At 40.0% G+C, this 19,358-nt stretch overlaps 1 protein-coding gene across 4 annotated transcripts in view; it reads left to right on the forward strand.

The window, feature by feature from the left end:
* Positions 1-18,188, forward strand: part of LOC148339695 (voltage-dependent calcium channel subunit alpha-2/delta-3-like) — a 104,705-nt gene extending 86,517 nt beyond the window's left edge. For 3 of the 4 annotated variants that reach the window (XM_088289406.1, XM_088289404.1, XM_088289405.1), the window contains 11 exons: positions 779-840; positions 1,169-1,213; positions 1,292-1,354; positions 2,855-2,925; positions 5,220-5,295; positions 5,474-5,526; positions 6,058-6,113; positions 8,118-8,232; positions 11,001-11,118; positions 11,788-11,865; positions 11,973-12,098. In XM_088289406.1, coding sequence (XP_088145532.1) covers positions 779-840; positions 1,169-1,213; positions 1,292-1,354; positions 2,855-2,925; positions 5,220-5,295; positions 5,474-5,526; positions 6,058-6,113; positions 8,118-8,232; positions 11,001-11,118; positions 11,788-11,865; positions 11,973-12,065 — 830 coding nt within the window. In that variant the 3' untranslated portion in view covers positions 12,066-12,098. Of the gene's footprint in view, positions 1-778; positions 841-1,168; positions 1,214-1,291; positions 1,355-2,854; positions 2,926-5,219; positions 5,296-5,473; positions 5,527-6,057; positions 6,114-8,117; positions 8,233-11,000; positions 11,119-11,787; positions 11,866-11,972; positions 12,099-16,509 lie in introns of those variants that run through there. The other variant, XM_088289407.1, reaches the window with a different exon arrangement.
* The last annotated feature ends 1,170 nt before the right edge of the window (positions 18,189-19,358 follow it).

Consider the following 19,358-nt stretch of genomic DNA (forward strand, 5'->3'; position numbering starts at 1 on the left):
CTAATATATTTGATCTTAAAATATCAAAGGTGAAAAATTTTAAATTCGAGTATGGTTACCTCGTATAAAAAAAAACGTTCACTGGCGTTACGTTCTATACACGTATAAATTGCCATAGGACTGTTGTGACATTTAAATAAACAAAATGCTCATTTTTTTAATTCAGTTCTACTCACTATAGTATTAAACATTGAACAAAATGTTTCATTTTTTTTTTTATGATTATGCCAATTTTGTCATCGTTGAGTGTTGGAATCGCAATTGAATTTCTATGAATTGCACAGCCCTATTTTCAGGTTGACATGTTGTGTATGGAAACTCCCCTATTGGAGTTTACTGTAAAGCTAAACACGCAACAAAAACAATTACTGCATATTTTAAAAATGCTAAATTCAGTGTAAAATCCTACTGACACGCTAACGGGGAATTAGCGTGAGTTGAGTTCACACAGACTTGTCCAAATAAAAATAGCATAACAAAATAAGATACAATAAATACAGTTAAGAGATTAGGGTGACACTTACTCACCGTTTAAATGTGTGCAAAGAGTCAATGCAGCAAAGGTGTGGATGCAGCAGAGTGAAAATGAAAGAGTGTTGAATTTCCCAAGATATTTACAAGGTTATTTCATACTTGACTCATTATTCAAGAATAAGATGTTCAACTCGTGGGATGAATAGCCTTGTGGCCATGATCCAAGTTTGGCGTGGTTGAGTTTGGTAGTTAAATAAGATAAACTACTAAGCTTTATTAATAGTCATTTGAACATGTTTTTCAGCCGTCGGCATCCAGATGAAACTTGACTTCTTTCAGAGAAAATTCTGGACAGCCAGCAGACAGGTACGTCATCACAAATACATATTTGGAATAATTGTACATTCTTAAAGTCATTTAACAGTAGAGAAAAAAATAATTTAAAAAAAACGAGTTTGGGAACACCAAGTACAGTATATGATTTTCTTGTTATTACTTCAAGCCATGGTTGTGAATGTTTCCAAAATGTGTTTTTCATTTCACTTCCAAGACTTACTTTCAAAGGGTCATAAATGGGTTCATTAAATGTATTCATTTTAAAGTACCGGTTTACAAGATAATAAAGGTTAGCGCCTGGCGAGGGGCTTTTGTGTTTGTTGCTTTCCCCAAAATACTTTTATTTTCTCTCTTTCAGTGTGCTGCCCTCGATGGGAAATGCTCCATAAGTTGTGACGATGAGGTTTGTTCCTTCCTCACTTTCTTACACGTCAACTTGAACTTGAATGTGATTTTTTTTTTTTTTTTTTTATTTCCACAGAATATTAAATGCTACCTCATTGACAACAATGGCTTCATTCTGGTGGCAGAGGACTATACTCTGGTTTGTAACGCATCCAGATTATTTGGCGCCAGTAAAGTTTCAAACAAGTCAATGGCAATATTTGTGATGAGCGAGTAAACGTGATTATGATCTGTATGTGGCGAAGAAGTTGGCTTGGATGTGCCAGATTCAATTTGCGTTCCACTATGGTAAATAAAAAGTCAAATAAACAAATGAATAAAAGGGTTATGGCAATTTAGAGTCCAGTATTTCTAAAGACACAAACATAGTAAACAGGACAAATTCAAAATGGTTTTTCTGCGTATTTATGTGGCTCATCTGGATTGGATCGCCATCTTCTTTAAAGATGGTGGGACAACATTAGTCATTTGGAGTGCAAGTATTAAGTTTAAAGTACAAATCACAACTTTTCTGCAAACATAATATCAATTTGAAGGATTCATTGCCACATAGAAATAAAAACGTGACTTTAGACCTGTCAACAGTGCCCCCTAGTGGTTTAGCGTTGAACGTTCCTGTACTTTATATGAGAATAGACATCTTTAAAAGATAAAAAAAAATTGTTGCTAGATAACTGCTAATTGACTGAAATAAATCACCTTAGGAGAGCGTTCGTAGTGGCTAAATCCAGTAGAGAAGCGACAAAATGCACCATCAGGAAGGTTGTATTACATGCGGGGTTCCGTTCCAGTGGCGCCTCTAGAAATATTTCATCGGGGCGGCCAGATGGGGCCCTTAAAATCTTGCGGCGGCACATGAGACATCATTTCAGGATTTTTATTATGCCAGTAGAAAACTATCAGAAAGACTGCCGACTGATATACTTTTTCTGTTATATTTAAAGTGACCAATAATTCAATTTACAAAGGCTGTAACAGTGCAGTCAACATTTTGAGTTCTACAACAATTCTGTTTTATTGTGTTTTGTATTTACACGACAAGGTGTACATTTAAAAAAAACAATACTCGGGAGAAGCAGCGGTAGGCAAATACAAATAAAAGTAAGTACAGAAACAATCAAATCTTAACCGGATATTTCCCAACACACTCTTAATATAACGCGAAAATAATTATTACTGAATTAACAAAATATCACAAAAAGAACACTCTGATCTAGTGATGGCTAAATGAAGCTTCATGAAGCACTTCTGATCACTTATGACTCATTTAGATGGCACGCTTGGTTTTAAGATGTCATGGAAATAGAATACATTTCTATTGCACCAGCCTTTATCTTTTCAAAGCAAGAGCACCATCTAGAGGAGTAAAAAAGAAATATATGACAAGTGCTTCATGAAGCTTCATAGTCCAAATTCGACCAAGTCTTACGGATGCTTACGGTTTGTCTGGCTGTGCATTTGGAATGAAACGCCAAACTGATGCTGCTATACTGGCGAGTGAGGTGGCCCAAAAATTTATAGGGGGAGTTGTGGCCACCCCCCTGGTGGCGCCATTGTTCACTTCTGAAATGTATGAGGAGCACATTTCTAGACGTGCTTGTTGTTGAGAATCGGTGATTTTTACTGCCTTTCCTTTCAGACAGGGAACTTTTTTGGAGAAGCCGAAGGGGCCGTGATGAGTAAGCTCCTGCAGATGGGCTCTTTCAAGAGGTACGTCTCATTTTGTATGAGTACAACGTGTACATGTGTGCGTGTTTTTCGAAAATCCACACATAATATTACGGCACTCAGACGGGCCGCAGAATGAGAGCATGTCTCGGATGGCGCTGACAGCTCTTAACTTGGCCAATCATGTTTGAGCTATTAAGTGCCGAACTCCGACCCTTTGCGAAGCGTTCTTCGTTTGGGGGATTACCGCAAATCTTTTGCTGAAATGACAGGGAAACTGGAAATCGCAGACACGCACCGAATTTGCAAACATTCGTGGATAAAAATAAAAGCTTGGTTGGAGAGGTGCTGCTGTTGTGTGGTGATAATTTGGGGGAAAAATATCCCACATAAAGTATAGTCTTAATTTGACTAATATTGCTGCGCAAGCAATGTTAATTCTCAAAATCAAGTACATTTCTGCATTTTTTTTCATCCTTTGCGGTGGCCTTCTATGAAATATATGGGCGACATCATCTCAATTATTATAGGCATGAATCTCATGTGCTGACAGTACAAATTGTCAAAGAGACCCATGAGAGCATTCAGAGAATCTTCAGGGTTGGATGATGAGGATTAGTTTGAAATTGAGCATGACGTGATGCTCGCTTAATATCGCTTGTAGATCTTAATACTCATGGAAGCAGCGCTGCGTTAACCCTTTCTGTGCGGAATCAATGCGCTAAATGTGAGCAACTTCGATTTAGGAAGTTTGCGCTCAATACAAATCAATGAGAATTTTTTTGTTTCAAAGTTTACGGACGAAATAACATGTATGATACATTTCTTCCATGTATTGCGTTTAGACATTACAGTACAGGTTTGCTGCTTTGAAAATAATGGGACCTGGCTTAGTGCTAATTGGTTCCTGGTGCTGCGTAGCAGCTGTGTCATCGGTCCCTGTGACTGAGGTCTTCATCTGAGCCGAGGCTGCGGATAAACTTGGTCCCCTCAGACAAACTGACCGGACTTGTCAAATATACTCTTAGATGAAAAGTGTTTAACTGCAAAGATGTTTGTACATCCAAGCGACGTCATACATAATGAGCCGTTTCTCTGAACAACACAGGCAGCCAGGTCCCGGAAGGTTTCATACTTCTCACATCATGCCAGCAAGTACAACTCGCAATGTGGTTCCTCACTTTTTCCGTATGATTTGCATACCATGTCGAAAGCAGCATAAGCCGGCTTTCTTTTCAAAGCGGTTTTAAGTTGCGCTTTTTCCAAAGTAATGGCGCAAACGTTGGCAAGTATTCTTAGTTGTTTAGATGATGATGTCGTTATGACCGATCCACTACTTCACATATTTGTGATCATACTTAATGTAGTTTACAAATAGAGCGGATTAAAAAAAAAATCTACTCAGCCCCGTTTAAATGCGAGATTTTGTAGTGACAACACTGATGTGACTGATAGACTGTACAATTTAATTAAAAAAAACAAAAAAAAACAATGAAATCTTTTAGAGGGGGAATGTGAAAATCATCACGTTCGGTTTCACAAGTCCCAGGATCAGGATCAAAATGCCCTTTATTTTCATTGTACTCAGTGTGCAACGAGATTGGAGAGCTCCACTCTCCAGTGCAATATAACAAATAATTTAATTAAGTATATTCATTAAATAATTAAATAGCAAATAAATATGAAATTAAATAAATAAACAATAAAACCTTTTAATACTGTGGGTGTGGTGTGGCTGTGTTCAAAATTAACATTAATCACATTTAAACTGATGTCTGAGTCAACACACAACTGGCACCATTTAAGGTACTTCTGATTAACCCTTGATAAAGTTCAGCTGTTCACTTGTGCAAAAATATGATCTCTGTTGTTTATTTTTTACTCACCTCTGAAATATGTTGATTTTTTTTTTTTTTTTCAAATAAGTTGCACAGGTCGCATTAATTGTGGAAAACGTTTTGAAATCATTTGTGTTGATCTCATTGTTTTTAACTCAGAAAATCTGGCCTTTTAACGGGTGTGTAGACATTTTTTTTACCCTCTGCAAAATAAAAAGACTTTGCGATAAATACAATTATAATAAAACATCAATACTTCATCATTTGTGGATCTTGTCAAAATATCAATTCTCCCCAAATTATTTATTTTTTATTTTTTCATATCCCCCCCACGCCGCCTTCTCACGTCTCCTGTAATGATGTCCGAAGTAAAAAGATTTTCTTCCCTTGCCTTTCTTACATCAACTCAAAAAGCTTTTTAATAGTAAAAATATGTCATTGTACTCTCATAAGCATTCATAATAAAACATAATTAATTTTTTTCTTGTGTCTACACAGGGTGACTCTTTATGACTACCAGGCTCTGTGTTGGGTGTATTCGGAGAGCAGTGACAGTGGACACACACTCTTGGACGTAAGTGTTGCACAGAAATTTATTTTTACAATCTTTGGATTAAGTTTCGTCAAGAAAAAAAAGAAGAAAAAAAAAAATATATATATATATAAATATAATTACTTTTTTTATTATTTAATTTTTTTATTTCAAATTCGGTTACTGCAACGTATTGTATTTGTTCTTTTCTCTCCTTCAGCCTTACTTTGCCTTCCTCTCAGCTGTAAAGTGGCTCCTTACAGAGCTTGTCATGTAAGACTTGTGACGTGGGAGTGTGATGTCTGGTTGTGATAGCAATACTCTTAAAGTTGCCTTTTGTCGAAGAATTCAATCCCGTCCGTCTATGCCCTTTTTGTTCCCATCTGTGTATTTGTTTATGAGCTTCCACTCACGCATGTTGATGTGGTCACCAGTCATTGCCGGCTGCTGTTTCCCGTATAGCCAAATGCATGCCTATCATGCCGCATCGTGGCGGCAGAATCTTCCTGGGTGGTCACCACAGTAGTGAGCAGACAGTGTGAAAATGATGCTTTGTCCATGTTTTCATTGAAATATTACCGCTTTGATTTTGGTGTTCAGCTTCCAGCAGTGTTTGGCTCTCTGCTAAATTTAAGTTGTAGCCTACATGTCAACCCATCTGCCCCCCCCCCACTTGCACTTTAAACTTGAAGAAAAGTTGACTGTATAACCATTTGGACGGAATACCGCAGCCATTCTGTTACATTGAGTATTGAATTATATTCCACATGTTATTTTTTGGTCCGTGTTCTTTTCATGTAACAGATTTTTGGTCGAGTTCAACCTGTACAGTTGGTGGCAGTCTGACCTCACTGCAAAAGGCAAGTGTAAAGGCACACACGTGCACACATACACGCACGGGGGAGAAGTTATTTTCACTTTATTTATTCCGGCGATTTGTAATGGCAAAAAGACCACGTGAGTGACTCTTAATAACAATATTATTAGAAATTGAATTGAAAATATTCTATCATCCACATTCAAGGATTTTCAATATTGTTCCCGACACAAACTTAGAGTTGTTCGGTTGAATCTGAAGGTTGTGCGTTTGCTCCTCAACCCTCGAGTTACTTTTTTTTTTTTTTCAATAAATTTATAATTCGCAATTACGTTTTTTGTCAAAATCTCTCCTTGTAAAATTTACTTTGAATTTCTGAGTGAAGAAAAACGTGACCTATTTTTTTCAAGTAAATTTTTTTCAGTGTATTCTATTTTATTGCAGTATGACTTAAGAATTAAAAGGGAAGAAACACTTTTTTTAATCATAGCAGAATGGTTTCATTCATAAAACATTTGAATCAGCATTAATACTCCTTGCATTCCTATATTTCCACCAATTATTGCTTTATTTCCCTGCACATTTCAGTCAAACAAGTGGAAGAAAAGAAATAAAATAGTGTCGGCAGGTAGCCAAAGTATTGTTTTTAATTTTTAATTTAAATCAATATTCAATTAAAAAAGAAATCAGGTTCTCGACGATATAAGGAATATAAAAATGCACATTGTTCTTTCCAATTAAGCATTAATAAGTTAACAACCATTTTTCCATCTGGAAAGGCCTATCCACAGACCAAAATGTAAACTGATCCATAAACTGTTGGAACAAAAGTAAGTGAAAGAAGACCAGAACTGTATTTGACTTCATACGTCAGCTTGACCACGGAAAAACAGAACAGAAGAGGCATGAATCCAAAAAGCAAAAATAAAAGCGGCAACAACGTGCGTTTGCCGCAAGCGACATGAGCCCTGGTGTGTATCTGTCAGCACACACATTTTTTTTTTATCTGCATGTCCAAAAATAATATATATAAATATATGTGATGTGCAGAACTCTGCATTATGTCGGAACTTGTGGTCAGCAATGTCCACTATGGAATGTATTTAACTAATGTTTTTTTATTTTTATTTTTTTTTATTGGCTTCTCATGCACTCCCATTTGATCTGATTATTTCAACATCTGAAACATTGTGATGCCTGATGCTTTGTGGCATGGTGAACGCCTGTCTGGGATTAAAGCTTGAACGCTAATATTTTGTGCTTGGGTGACAAAGAGAAGCGAGAAAGTCGACGCTTTTCCTCACATGCGCTTATCGTGAATAAAGGGAAGCCGAGCACTGCTTCTTACCAAACAGTCGGGACAATTTCACAGCTGGCTGCCCTCAGGTCTTAGCAGCACTCTCTCCTGCTTTTTACAATGCATACATGGGTCCGTGACACCCAGATGGCATGCACCAAATTAACCGCCTGTAAAGCAGTCTGCAGCACCTACCAAAATTGAACTAATTCCACATGTTTATACATGCAGGCTTTGTCCACACGTGCACACATTAACGGCCAGTAATTAAAACGCCCTCTTTCAAATTACAGACATAATCCACCTTCCCTTGAAGTCTTGCTTGGGAAAATGTGTTGAGAGCTTATGAAAGGATGCCACTTATGTTCAAATGTTTATTTCTGACATGCAAAGTCGGATTAGCCCCTGCTTTGATAAGGCTGCTTTGAAACATTGAGCCGGATAGAACGTTTGAACATGTTTTTTTACGCTGTAGTTCACGTTCTGACCACTGGGTGGCAGGAGAGTTCAACATCAGCATCCTGTCTTGGGCTCACGTTGGCCATATCCTCAACAGCTCTGCTTCACAAAAGCTGTTTTCTCTGAAGCGTGTATATTTACTAGGATGTGGTGTGTCTGACTGTTTGCTTGCATTCTATTTGCACAACTATTTCGGCAGTTCAGGTTCCAGGAACTCCTTGCAAACTGTTTCACTTCTTTCTCCAATCCTCATCATTTTACCTTTTTTTTTTTTTCCCCTCTCTTGTTCAGCTCTGAGAATTGGCCGAGCCACGCAGGTACCATGTGACACCGAGTACCCGGCCTTTGTTTCGGAGAGAACCATCAAAGAAAACACAGGGAACATTGACTGCGACGGTTGCGTCAAGTATGTATGACACAACTCCAAAAATCTTTCTGTATATCTGTCTACCCCAGCAATGAATAATGACAACAGAATAAGTTTTAAGGTTCCGCAAACAGGCCTAGATTTCACAATGATTAAATTAATTGGTGAACATTTTGACACATTATCACAATTTCATTATTTTTCTGACATTTTTCTTCGGTGGTGCACCGTGATATTTTCAAATTTCAAGTTAGAGTCTTTTGCAATACTTCGTTGATATCAAGAGGCCTCATTAAAACCAGCTCCTGGATCTCCAAAGACATTTCTAATATAAATATATGATCCGTATAAGTCGTTTGTCTGGTAACACATGCTTGCAGTTTGATATGCACGGCATTTTGAGAGGGTAAAGGAGAGGTGAAAAAAGGGCTTCCTTTTAAAAATGGGAAAATGAGTGTGGTCCCCATTAACGATTTGCGCTTTTCTGTCAGGCAATTGTGGGGTGTTCTCCGGAACTCTCCAATGGGGCCTTCATTGCTCCCAGCTGTGGAACTGCCAGGGAAATATGCGTGCGTGTGCAGTCCTCATGCATTTCTTTATGCAATCTCACTGCAGGGATGCATACTTTAAAAAAAAAAAAAAAAAAGAAGAAGTTTTAATTGTTTTAAGCATTTTAATGTTTATTGTTTCAAATTCTGGTATAAATTGTGCATCTTTGTGGCTTGTCGTAACATTTTGCTCTTCTCGTGTTGTATCAAAGTGGATTTCTTTACCGCAAACGCATTTTGCTGGTGTGGAAGAAGAAAAAAAAAATACTTGTCTTTGTTTTGATTTTATGGTAATGTCTCAAGTGTTTGAACTACCCAAAGAATCACACTCAGAAAAACCTCACTGAATTAATATGTGTTGAACCACATACATTAATAATGATCATATTTCTCAGCTACGATGACAGATGAAAAACCGCACATGCATTTATGGAAAATTACAATCGGAAAATATGAACCCACACACTTATTAGGCCAAAAATGAGCAAATAAGGTGCATGACATTTTTTTGCTTTGTCCGCAGCAAAGTGTGCAAACTTTGTCAAATCTGGCGCAACTTTCGCTCACCTTATCAGAGCCGTGAGTTTAAATGTTGTTCTGTGTGACAGTCACTGCTATTTTGACCATGTCCCAAGGGTGGGAGACGATTTGTGTCTTTTCTTACAAGATTTACACTGTGCATGTGTGTGTTGCCGTGGATACAGTACGTTCAAGGCCATCGGGCGCGCAGTCAGCGACGGTTTCCCTCCAAGAGCAGCAGATTAAACATCAGCACATCCCGTTCACAATGAGTGGGACAGTCTTGGCCTTGCGTGCTGTTTTGGTCTGTCATGGTGCGATGACTGTTTTAAAGTGTGGTGCAACTCCGCAAGTCAAGGCTGTTTGCGGTTCTTTGAATTGGCCGTGCTATTAAATTAGAAGACTATTCCTGCAGTCATGAGGTCATTTTTGTTCCTAGTTGCGAGTTCAATTCAATTCCGTTTTATTTATGTACTGAAACAATAAATGTAACCTCAAGAGGCTTATTTTTTCATGTATAAAGGTTGTGGAAGGAAGCAAGGCTAACCCTCGTGGGAAGGAGATCAGACTCAACATTTCAGGGCCAAAGACAGATAAGATAGAGGATGAAGATATCAGAAATCCCTTTTATCGTCATTGTACTCAAGTGTGCAACGAGATGAGAGAGCTCCCCTCTCCAGTGCAATACAACAATAATTTAATGAAATATATAAATGAGATAAATAAAAGAAGAAATAATGAGATGAAAAATAATACGAAATTGGATAAATAAAAACACATTACGTTGCTGTTCTGCAAGGGAAGGCTGGTTTTGTGTGGGTGTAATGTGACACTTTTCTTATCGAAAATGTACCTTTGCAAAAACAATTTTGTCTCCAATAAGATATGAAAGAGAACATAGAGATGATGTGGTGCCACTGGCGGAGCAAGGGGTGGGGATGCAGGGGCACTAACCCCCCCCCTTTCCCCACTCTCTGAAAAATAATTAGATAGGCAGTTTCGACTGTCATAAATTTAAAAAAAAAAGAAGATACAAGTCGTATACAGGCCAAGAAAATCAGATCTGGGTCGCATTTACTTGCAGCGTGAACCTAAAATGTCGGACGAGGCTCGGTCGTCGTTAAGTCGAAACGTCGTAGATCGAGTACATCATAACTCGAGGACTTCTTGTATTATCTTTGAAAGAGAATTTTTAAAGCTTCTTTTTTGTTTTGTTTTTTAAATCTGTGACTCGCATTATCTCCGAAACTTTTTCTGTGACTTCGGTAAATCAAGTTGCGGGAGAAAAAGAATTGAGGGAGAGAGACAAGAGATATTAAAAAAAAAAAAGGTGACATAAAGAAGAGATCATCTGTCTGGCTTCTCTTCTTCATAAAATTTACCTTGAACTGTTGGCCGGGGTGCCGAGGCCAGCTTGCCAGTCAGTTAATAAAAAGGGAGGTTTAAAACCATGAACAAGGGTTTGTTCCCCTTTGTCTCCTCCAGCATGTTTTATGTTATGCAGCACTTCATTGAAGCGCACCTTGGATTGAGTCAAAGAGAAAAGTAGAAGAGGACAGATTGAGGATGATGATGTTTACTCCTCTATCTGCCTGTTGATTGACAGCTGGCAGTGACTTTTGATGCACGTCCAGTTGAGTCGCTCGCCCACGCCAGAGCTGTCGACATATATTTCATCCCGGTGAACCTGGTTTAGCAACAATTGTCAATGACTGTTTTGTCTCTGGCTGTGATCGTCAGGTCCTTTGTGATCCAGCAGATCCCCAGCAGTAATCTCTTCATGGTGGTGGTGGACAATAAGTGTGATTGCGGCATGTTTGAGCCAATCACCATGGATCCTGTTGAAATCATGTATATCCTTTATTAAGAATTGCCCGGACTACAAGTCACATACACGGGATGAAACTGACCGTGGGATTTTGCCCATTTCGCACAAATAATTTCATTGAAAAAGTTGTGTAAATTTTGTTCAGCAAAAAGAAAAAAAATGACCTCTAAATGTCCACTTTCCTGGGGAATGTAAAGAGCCGAAGAATAGTCATTATTTGCTCTACAAAGATTGACTATTTGGAATCTGTAATGTCACACAATTGTCTTCATTCTTTGGAGGACTTTTGTTACTTTGGCCATTGTGCTCTCACGAAAATTAAATACAGGCTGTCCCAAAAGTACACGCGTTTGACAAACTCCACGGCTGTCTCATTGATCCAACATTGAAATGACAATTTTGATTATTGAATTGTCTCAAAACAGGATCTGTTTTGGGAAAACAACGCAGCCAAACGTGTGATGGGAAAAATGAAGCTTCATGAAGCACTTGATATTTTTTTTACTCCTCTAGATGCTGCTCTTGGTTTCAAGATAAAGCCTCGTGCAATGAAAATGTATGACATTCCCGCTGCGTAATTAAAGCAAGCGTGACATCTAAATGAGTGGAAAATGATCACAAGTGCTTCATGAAGCGTCATGTCTTGAATAATGGAAGTCATCATCACTATTAACCTCCTTAACTTTCCCCTCACATAACGAGTCTCTGAAGTGCGAGAGACTTAAGATGCAAAAGGACAGGAGGCGCCCCGATACCTGTCATCCGTTCCACCCCGAGGTATTTGCCTTCTCGTCGAATCGTCTCCGCTGAGCCAGCATGTGGGTTGTATTAAAATGTTCCATATCTGTTGGACATCATCATGTTTGGCCCACTTCTTTCTGCAGGAGAACTCAATGGAGTGTGGAGGGGCTCACACTCTCACGCCATCTTTTTCTGCAACACTGCTCTGCATCCTCCTGGCGCTCTTCCCCAGGTGACCAGAGCTGGCTGCATCTGCGCATCCATCCGGATCGACTTGGCATGTAAAACCATCACAAAGAAATCACTCAAAAGAAACAATCTGGGAAAGCAAAAAACAGCCACACCAAAACCCTCCCTCCGAGCGCTCCAGCTCTCGCACCTTTCACCACATTTTCCTGAGTTCACTGCTGACGACAAATATTCATGAAAGGACTGAGAGCGGCTCTAATGTCGTGTGATCAGTCAGGTGCTATAGCAATATCACATGCATAAGAGCTTTGCTTTTACAAGTTGTTCAGATTTTTTTGCTTGATGACATAAGTGGTCTCACTGAGCCAAGTGGACATTCAAGCCAGGGAAAGACTGGTGCACTTTCTTCAAGTACTGACAATTATTATTCTGAAGATTGATAAACAATGACAGTCAAACTATTATATATGTGTTTGGGGTTAAAAAAAAAAAAAAGAAAATGACGCGTTTCATGTATGAAAACAAAGAAAACATTTTTTTTTTGTTATATGTTATATCTGTACAGTATATATAACTAAAAAAAAAAAACCGAGCTGGGCAGTCCTTCCCAGTGGCGGAATGGTCCCACCCTCCGACCCGGCCGGACGCCCATTTTTGGGGCAGTCGGTGACAAATTTTAAAAAAGGCCGGAGGTTGATTTTAGAAGAATCAGCACCTCAACCAACGAAGACCTGAGACAGCAGTGCGCATTTCCTTATTCGGACATCACCTGACCCGCACCTCCCACCAGCTACTGGGGCATACCCCCCAAGACGGGGGGCAATACCATAATAAACCTCTACCAATAACATCTTGCCCGCAGCGTTGTCATGCACGGACATTTATTTTTTTTTACTCATTTACTGCCATTGACGGCTAAAGACGTCGAAATTTCTTTTTTTCCCCCCCACTCGGCTGGTAGTGATTCAGTTAATTGGCGGGGGCCCTGAACGGGGTCGGCGGCCGACAATCTTAATGAATAAGGCCGGAGGGTCGAGGTCAGAACCGTACCGGGATACCGGAGGGCGGAGACTGACCGTAAAAAAGGGTCAAAGGCCCAGCTCTGATGAAAAGTTTCGTATTTAATTTCCAAGTGGTACCCATAAACTGTGACTACAAAATTTTGAGTCTACTGATGTGAGTAGTTGTTTAAGCTTTGCCTTATTAATATTATTGGTCCTGTTTGTGTACTTTTTTTTTTTTTTTAATAAAGTCATTTATAAAAGGGGATGAAGAGCTTTCAAAGTGAGTTTGAATTCCCAAATTGCAGACAGATTTGAGGTTTTACGTGTTTTGCTCTTTTTGTTCTTTCAATTTTGGCCCGCATGGCAAGAGAAATGTGTCCGCCGCGCTCGCGCTTGTCTCCTTGTGTGCGTGAGCGCCTGTGCCCGTGTTTTTTGGGTACGTGTGTGTGTGTGTGTGTACATCTGTTGTTTTGCCCCTCTGTCCTCACGGTACACCTTTGACCAAGAACTCTTTCATCGACCAAGAGACACATAAAAGCGATTGAATTCAACAGCAACACACATCTGCAAACGCTCAGCAAATAGACACAAACAATCCTTTGATATTCATTTTCAGGCCATATGCGTACATGCATGCAAAAGGATTTTATGGCATGTTGGGTCAATCTTATTGTGTTTTTGCAAACAAAGTAGAGCAGGAAATAATAAACCGCAGAATTGCTGTGAGAGTATCCCAGGCGCCTCTCCCGTCGTCGTCAACTTGAAGGTCCCCATGATCACATGCTTCATCTCCCTCTTCTTTGGCACCTCTGACCCATTCGCCTCTGTGGGCCACCCTCGTTTTTGACAAAGTAAAGCTCACTATTGGAGCAAGTCTTGTCCCGTTTCAACAGTTCTGTCCCTTGAGCGGAGCGATGTGACTGTAATCACTCCCAGTTCATCCTGTTCTTCCTCTTTCAATGCTCCAAAGACTCCCTGTCTCGTTGCTCGGTCATTTATCACTCTATAATAGGCTGTGAGCTGTTTGGGGTCAGCACACATCGAATCCGGTCTGTGATTCCTTCCTGGTTGCCAGATGAGTTAGACGAAAGTGCGTTGCGCCACACCATCGGTGTTGAGGCAGACTCGATGGAAAGCAATCTTCCCCTGGGGATCTGCCGCAATCGCAGTCATGCTGCCACCCTCAGATTGAGCGAGTGATAAATGCTTATCACTCTCAGGCTTGTCATAGAACACATTCTTTGTGTTTTGGTGATAATCTCAATCTCCAAGCAAATAACGACATCAGAAAGTAAAGCAGAAGGAAGTATAGAGTCATTTTTCTCTTGGGGGAAAAAAAAAACTCTAAACCGCTTCTTTTGGAATGTCTTTGGGCAAATGATTGTTCAGTCATCCTGAAGCACATATGTGAGGTCAGAGGTCACTGATGGTTCTTTTAAAAGGTGTTTGATGGGGTAGGAAATGCATATTTGCACCAAATTCAAACAGAGCAGACTCAAAGCTAATGTTGCACTGCCCCCCCCCACCAAGTGCGGCTTTGTATAATGTGTACTGTACATATATTTATCTTGACAGAACTGTCTCGGCTCATAATTCCGCGGCCAAGACAGCCACACCCAGAAAATGTCAATCAAAAGGAAGAAAAACATTTTTTGAATGTATCGTATGGTTTAGCAGCCACATTCCTCATCTACGGTACGCTGCTGTTTGTGGTGGCATGGGGCTCATCGGAGAAAAAAAAAGGATTTTAATGAAAGTGTACAAAAGCATTACAACAATATATATGTCTTTGAAAAAACACAGTATTTAGAAAATTAAAAAAAAAACTTTAACAAGGTTAATTCATTTCATTTTTTTCAAGTTCGGCGGGCCGGATTAAAACTTTAATGGGCCGCATCTGGCCCCCAGGCCGTAGTTTTCGCACAACTGACATAGACATTTACGCTTTTAAATACTAACACCCCCCAAAATAGACACACATACAAATTCTCCTACGTGTATCTAGATTAAATACATAAGTGGTCAGCAGTCTTGAAGTCCAGTCCAAAAAGACTACAGAGGTGAATTTTTTAGATATAATAACCAGAGATGGGCATTTCATCCCGGGACCGAACAGTCGGTCCGCCCATTTTTGGGACGAATGAGGGAGGATGAGAAAATCCTAAAAAGGACGAACTAACCAAGGGTGGAAGTGGGTTTTCGTTCGTCCCTTCAGTCGTCCCGAATCGGGTCAAGTACCGTGTGTATAGAATTAAAATATTTGCTCTCAGCGCAGAATGAAATCTTGAAATGCTCCTTACGTGTACTGGCCCTTTAACTGAGTGAGCGAGTGAAACTGTTACATAATCATCAGAACTTTCTCACATAAAATGACACAATAACGCCACAATGATTCTATATGCAGGGTTTCGAACAGTGCAATATAAAACTGGCGGTTCTTCGTCGTTTGCCCCGTCCGTCTCGGATGAAGCCGGAGTGCGATGGCGAACGAGCTTTGCATTTTGCTTTTTTTTTTTTTTTTTTACTACGATTTTTATCTCGCTGATGGATACCATAATCGAGTGGATTTAATCGACATTGGATTACAGTACTAAGCGCACTCTCCCGGACGAGCTGCGTGGAATGGAAGCAACGGAAAGAAAAGCGAGGCTGCTGGGATGGGCTAAATAACGACAAGTTTATTGCAAGCTTGCGGCCCTGGGAAGTAGAAGTGGTTCGGAAAATGGATGTATGGAAATCAAATGTGTGTATGTATAATGATAAAAGCTCATATGACATGAACATCTTTTATTTTTTAGAATCTCGTCATTCTTTTCTCTACTCTTTTTAATGTGGATTTTGTATTACACAGCATACTAGTCATGCAACGCATTTTTTGTTGACATGGGAGATTTGTTTTTTATCCCTTGGCCTCTAAGCATCTTTGACAGCTCCTTTCTTCTCTGTCCTCTTTTACCTAATCCTTTTTGCTCTGGCCACATATCCATCACACTTGTTGGCTGCAGTTGTGATAATGAGCAGGCGCTCACACACATAGAGAAAAACAATCCCAATATGAGCTTGCAGGTGTTGTGGCTGTCAAAGTGGGAAAAAGAAAAGAGTCGCTAACATGGCTGCGCCAAAACTTGTGGCTTCTTCGGTGAGTTTAAGGTTGTGATTTCGGTTAAGGTTTGTGACTGGTTCATCCACAATGTAGTAACATTGTTTTAAATCAGGTCTTTATGAAGATTAATCAGAACTGGAAAGAGAATATGCTGGTGTCATTTGGATGCAGTTTCACAATCAGATTTTTTTTTCTTTTTAGATTTTAATTGTTTCCTTTTGTCAGGATTAATTGATGTACCAGCTAGCTAGCCAGCCGGCTAGCTAGCCAGCTAGGCTGGCTCCTTCAGTTAGCCGACTAGCTCTAGTTAGCCTCCATCCTGAAGGCTAAGCTTTGCCATACGGTGTTTATTCTGATCCACTTTCTCTCATTCATTTTTCATAGCTGACATCCATCTTCTGGTCACTGGCTTCTAATGTGGCGCTGACCTGTACATCTGCTTACTCCCGTGAACATTCCCGCTGGCAACCCGTCTTCAATTTCACCATGCTGAACACAAAGAAAAAATCTTACAGAAAACTATGGTCCAAACAAAAGCATTACCGGACAAGGAAAATAAATTGTTTTTGATGGGGAGAGCGAGCAATAAGGGTCAACAAGAACACATCAAAAATCTCACCGAACAAAAAGCAGAACCTCCAAAAAATGTCCAACTTGGAGTAAAGCATGTTATTTTGAATTCCCTTCTGTATTTGTACAAACATGCAAAAGGAGTCTTTTCAACATGAATAATAAATAAAGTTATAATGTATGCTTGTCACGTAGCGAGGCCTTGTTCAGTTTGTGAGCAGAACAACGACCTGCAGTGGCGCAACACATTGGCTTGCTCAGTCAAGGAAGTGAGTGAATGGAGAGCAAGCGGCCCACTTTGTATATGCTGCCTATGCCACTCAATTGCATTTTGGCTGTTTTTAGTGAGCAGGCTTGCAAAACAGAAATGCTCATAGGAATCAGGATGGGCGGCAAGGGAAGCTGGAAAAACTAAAAATGGGAGGTCAGGGAGGCAATGGAGAAAACAGCAACAGACTGTTTTCCTCCCAAATAATTGCTCGCAGCAAACAACATTATGACCCTCTGACCCTTGTTTGCCGCCAAGCCACCTTGATGGCTTCATCTCTGCTCTCAAACGTTTCAGCGTTATCTCAGTCCGAAGGCCGAAGTGTGCTAGAAGATGGAAATCCCTACATGTGATGATGGATGTTGGGTTGTTTTTCTTACACGGTCTTTCTGGCCCTCGTGTGGTTATGCTTTTAAAAAAGTCTATTTGTGCATGCACGGCCGCGTGTGGGTTTATGTCCATCTGTCATGTTTGATTTGTATCTTTATACCTCAGCTGGAGAGTTGCCGCAGCCAGTCCTCTGTGAGGTCAGTGTGGACAGGACTAAATATTTTGGCACATTAGCATGCACGTATGTACATGTGTGTCGACCCATATCTTGTTTAAGTGTACAAGGGGATGTAATTGTCTTGTTCCCCGAGGCTGCGGGCGTTTGCCCATTGCAAACATTCAAGGTACGACTGGAATTATCCCCTCTTGATTCTAGACGGGCAGAGCTTTGAAATCAAGGCTGAGGTGGAGAGCACACAGCTTGAGGTTCAAATCACAGCTGCAGTGTGACTTTTATATACCCCCGTTTCCCCCTGTTCACCCCTAAAACTCCCCTCTTTCAACCGTCTTTACCTTTTAGACTGTTGGAAGATCCGGAGGCTCTCCATGCCCTCTCTCATTCTAACCTGCTTGCATATACAACTAGTGATGGACAAATGAAGCTTCATGAAGTACTTGTTATAATTTTTGACTCCTCTAGATGGCAGTCTTGGTTTAAAATTCAATACATTTCTATTACACCAGCCTTTATCTTTAAATCCAATAACACCATCTAGGGGAGTAAAAAAAAAAATGTCACGTGCTTCATGAAGCTTCATTTTCCCCCTCCCTACGTACAACACTCGTTTGTCAACAATACCTCCCTGTGTGCTGTATTCATTCATTCCGCATAACAGACGGCAGCGTTTAGGGGATGTGACGTCACAGCAGACTAATGTTGGTCGCTGACTGGCTCGTGAGGCAAAAAAAAAAAAAAAAAGACTGGCTTGTGAGGCCATTTTGCTTCCTGAGAGCCACAGTCTGCCGGTACAGAGCCCCTTAGGGGACACGGAAGAGAAAAGAAAAACTTTGCTTTCCCTCACAAAATCTTTGCGTTCCCTCGCAAAGTTTGCGTTCCTTCGCAAACTTTGCGAGGGAATGCAAAGTTGTTGTTTTTTTTTTTCGAGTGAATGTTTATTTATTTTAATGCACGTTTATGTACTTCCGGGTCATCTTCCGTGTAAACAAACGCAGCAAAGATGGAGTGTGTTCACCCGTGGGCGAGTTTAATTGAATTTTACTTTGAAATTGTCTTGAAATACAAAGAAATAACATCAGTTCTGGATATTAAGCACGGTTTTCAAATAAGTGAAAGACAGTTCCAAGCCCTCCTCCATGATTAGTGCCGCCTCCAACGTACTGTCGTCTCTTGAACAGCAGCGCATTCGAGGCAAGGGTAGTCAAAATGACCCGGAAGTACATAAACGCGCATTAAAAAAAAAATAAAAATAAACATTCACTCGAAAAAACAACAACTTTGCGTTCCCTCGAAAACGCAAACTTTGCAAGGGAACGCAAAGATTTTGCGAGGGAACGCAAATTATTTTTTTTCTCTTCCATGTCCCCTAAGGGGCTCCGTAGCCGGGAGGCCGGTGGAGCCAGTTAATTAGTGGTCTCATTTGTGTAGCACTTGCAACTCGTCAGTTCACGATCAGGTTGTAATTAAAATATTCAGGGTTGTCAAGGTTTAAAGTCATACTGTATTTTTTTACTAAATGTTTTCTGTGTTTGTTTGCAGGTCTGCGAGTCCTTTTAGAGAGATTAGGATTCATACGTCCTTATTAGAGAGGTCATCTTTAATCAGGTGTGTAATGTGAAGGTTCTACATGTTATGGTTGGCTCAACGACAATCTCACAATCTGATCTACAACAGAAACAGAAAGCGGAAGATAAAAAGAAAAGGCAGCAAAGTGAGAGCCTGAAATAGACACGGAGGTTGCAAAAGCAATCATATATAATAGATATTCATCATAGCGTTCACTTGTGAAGCTGATAAATCATCATTCTTAAACTATAAATCCATACGTGACACTTTTGAAGGGTTTAATTAGCATTTAGGTTAACTGAAGGTTTACCTCGGACAATT

This window comes from Idiotropiscis lumnitzeri, chromosome 3 (genome assembly GCF_059441095.1).
Source record: "Idiotropiscis lumnitzeri isolate Australia: NSW breed Sydney's pygmy pipehorse chromosome 3, RoL_Ilum_1.0, whole genome shotgun sequence".
NCBI classification, from domain to species: domain Eukaryota; kingdom Metazoa; phylum Chordata; class Actinopteri; order Syngnathiformes; family Syngnathidae; genus Idiotropiscis; species Idiotropiscis lumnitzeri.